We start from the raw sequence: 3,290 nt of genomic DNA on the forward strand, positions 1-3,290 counted from the left end.
TCCTTGTAACCAGAAATGCTGGTAAATTGTAAAGACATGTAAAATATGACTGGTCGATATGGGTTTGTCATCTGTTTATCCCGACTTTGGAAGCAGGTCCAGGAGCTAATTTTTTCTTGCTCTTTGCAAAGAATCCATAATTCATGATTGCGATTGACTTCAATACAAGGTATTTAATCCTGTCAAATAACAGCTTTGTGTGAATAAAAATGGCCCTCCTCTAATTGTGGGTTTTAATAAAGCTAATTTTGGTGTGATATCCAGTGGGCTGCCTCGGAGAGAGAGGCTAGCAATATTTCTGATACGGAGAATGACTTAAAGATAACCAAAGGAACGATAGGAGCTGGGAAAATAACCTCCAAGGATGTTGGTGACTCAGAAACCAAAGACTTTTTCAGAAAATAAAAATGCATGAAAAGAGCTGCATGGGCAGACTGTGACTCGAGTCATCAGAATATTTGGGTGGGGACTTTACTTTGGGTCTCCACGAGGCTACATGAGAAGCTAAAACCTAGATGCTGGACATTTCTAAGTGTAACTAGGGAAGGAACTGGGCTGAGAGGGCTTCTATGACGTAAGCAGAGCCTGGATGATGTCATAGAGCACTGGGTGGAGGTTGCGCTTCTCTTCCACTTGGGGGCGCGAGACTCCCCTGAAGGTGGGTTCACTATCTTCGCACCGGGGTGTGAAAGCCAGTTCAGCTCCTGAACCCCACAATTGTTCAGCAGCCTTTTGGTGCCTGACCGGTTTCCGAAGACAGAATCTGGACAACTAGGACATTTTCTTTCGGTAAATACGTTTATGAAGATAACTGGGACCCTTGTAGCCCAAAAAGCTAAAAGTTTTCCCTCGTACAGCGAGTAACCTTATGTTCTGATGTCTTCCACGTTTGAGAGCTCGGCGGATGGTCTAGGCTAGTCACTCTCCGGAGTTTATTACCCTTTGCTAACAATATCTAATTCATAATCCTACTAAAATGTCAAAGCTCCACTCTGTGCCTGTGCATTTTAGGAGATAATATTTCTTTTTGATGTTGTTGTTGTTGTTTTTTTTTGGGGGGGGGGGCTCAGGACCGAACCCAGGGCCTTGTGCTTGCTAGACTACTGCTCTACCACTGAGCTAAATCCCAACCCCAGGAGATATTATTTCTAAATGGCTGTTGTTGCCTACACAAAAGACTCTTGTTGCGGTCGAAGATGCAACAGCTTCGCGGAATAAACCTGGGGCTGGGTCAGGATGCACAGTACAGAAAGCCAGTGGACTGGTGTGCTGTGTCTCTGGGCAGACACTTGTGGATGTTGCCACATAGTTCATAGTTAGAGGGTAGAAGAGGGGTGTGGCCACTCTTCTGGCTCCTTTGCTGTTCTGGCATCCTTTCTCTGTTCGGCTTGCTTAAAGTGGGGGACAGGGATACTTAATCCCACACTGACCTAGACATTCAAGGAGAGGTTCCTCAGCAGAGGCAAAGTGCCTCGGGGTGAACAAATGTGTCTGAATATGTTATTCTGAGCTGTAGAGAACCATTACTTTATTTCCCTTTGAACTTTAGATTTTGATTTTTGAGAGAGGGTTGTTCTGTGGGTAGCTTTGGCTACCCTGGAACTATCTCTGTAGACCAGGCTGGCCTTGATCTCACAGAGGTCTGCTTCCCTCTGCCTCATGAGTGCTGGAATTAAAGGTGTGCTCCACCATTGCCCAGCCCTCCTATGTACTTCTGATGATGACAGAATTATATTCAGATGCTCAACCCTGTTTACCATCACCTTCCTCACCTGCTCCAAAGTTCTCTTAGACAAGAGCCTTGGACCAGCGCCCTCCCCACACCACTCCCATTGTTCTTGCAGGCACTCACATGACAGAGAAACAGCATTGTGTCTGGTTTAAGCAGGCGAGCTCTTCAAACCCAGGCCACGGGCAAGTTTGTAGCCTGAACACAGAACGATACCCACAAGACAGTGGACCAGGATGCCGTGGCCTACCACAAGAGGTCTACAGCCAAGAAGAAGAGGATGTCTCTGAGGAGGATGAGCACACCATCCTTCCAGAAGCGGAGGAGGAGGAGGCCTTCTCCCCAGGCTTGGGGAATATTGTGGGCTGCAGAATTTCTCATGGATGGAAGGAAGGTGATAAGCCCGTCACCCAATGGAAGGCCATCGTTCTAGATCAACTGCCAACAAATCCCTCTCTCTATCTGGTCAAGTATGATGGAAGTGACTGTGTCTACGGACTGGAACTTCACAGTGATGAGAGGATTTTAAAGCTTAAGGTCTTGCCTCACAAAGTAGTGTTTCCTCAAGTGAAAGACGCCCATCTCGCAAGTGCCATGGTTGGCCAAGCTGTGGAGCATAAATTTGAGGGCAAACATGGTGCTAAGGACCACTGGAGGGGGGTGGTCCCATCCCAGGTGCCGATCATGAAGGACTGGTTTTACATCACCTATGAGAAAGATCCAGTCATATACATCTACCAGCTCCTGGATGATTACGCGGAAGGTAACCTCCATATCATTCCAGAGACTCCTCCAGCAGAGGTGCAGTCAGACGTTGACAGTGACATCTTAACAGATCAATGTGTGCAGTTCACCAGAAGCGACAGATCCAAAAAGATCGGCAAAGTCATTTACCAAGTTCCAGCCAAGCCTTCCGTGCACTTCAAGTGTGATGGCGACGTCCACATCTATGTCTATAATCTGGTGGAAAAGATCCGTTAAGGTGAATTCATTCACAAAGTGTGGGGGACATAGATGGGTAATTTATAGAATTGGGGGGAAATGTTTTTTTATCTGTGTTTCAGATACACAAGGGCCTTTGTCAACCCCAGTATCTTTTCAGTGGAATTTGTTTTTGCTCTAAAAATTGAAATGTGCGACGTGACGTGTTGTGTGTGAACACTTTGGTGGAGGAGACAGGCTGTGGTGGATGGAACATTGAGAGGAAGCCGGAAAGGTCAAGGCTGTGAACAGTAAGTCTGATGTCACATAGACTAAAACAAACAGGACTGAGCTGTTCTGGTCTTTAGGGAGAGAAAAGAACTGGAGATGAGTCTTAGAGGAGCAGGGATGGCACGGGGGGAAAAAGATGGATGTTTATGAAGCAGTGGAGAGGGGCCCGAAATAGATAGACTCTCTGAGGTGAAGTTTGATGGAGAAACAGACTGTTGGGGAAAGAGTGGCAGGTAACAGGGAGGTGATCTTGGAACTCAAGGGGAAACCCAATAAACTGATCCAAGCAGAATCAGAATCAGAGAAGATCAGGTTTTCTTTGACTAACGGAACCTAATGAAAACTGTTT

At 46.4% G+C, this 3,290-nt stretch overlaps 1 protein-coding gene across 2 annotated transcripts; it reads left to right on the top strand.

Moving 5' to 3' along the window:
* Nucleotides 1-652: 652 nt before the first annotated feature.
* LOC134484535 (Y-linked testis-specific protein 1-like) lies at nucleotides 653-3,063 on the top strand. Of its 2 annotated transcripts, XM_063280687.1 has the most exons (3): nucleotides 653-789; nucleotides 1,845-2,711; nucleotides 2,794-3,063. In XM_063280687.1, the coding sequence occupies exon 2, from the start codon at nucleotides 1,853-1,855 to the stop codon at nucleotides 2,708-2,710; it is 858 nt and encodes a 285-aa protein (XP_063136757.1). In that variant the 5' UTR covers nucleotides 653-789; nucleotides 1,845-1,852; the 3' UTR covers nucleotide 2,711; nucleotides 2,794-3,063. The 2 variants fall into 2 exon arrangements, with proteins under 2 accessions (XP_063136757.1, XP_063136758.1); XM_063280688.1 differs by having other exon boundaries at nucleotides 1,845-3,063.
* Nucleotides 3,064-3,290: the final 227 nt, after the last annotated feature.

This window comes from Rattus norvegicus (genome assembly GCF_036323735.1).
Source record: "Rattus norvegicus strain BN/NHsdMcwi chromosome 3 unlocalized genomic scaffold, GRCr8 chr3_unlocalized_1, whole genome shotgun sequence".
NCBI lineage: Eukaryota > Metazoa > Chordata > Mammalia > Rodentia > Muridae > Rattus > Rattus norvegicus.

What these genes read in the sequence shown, in the direction of transcription:
- LOC134484535 (XM_063280688.1), top strand. Translation starts at nt 1,853, where the DNA reads ATGACAGAGAAACAGCATTGTGTCTGGTTTAAGCAGGCGAGCTCTTCA.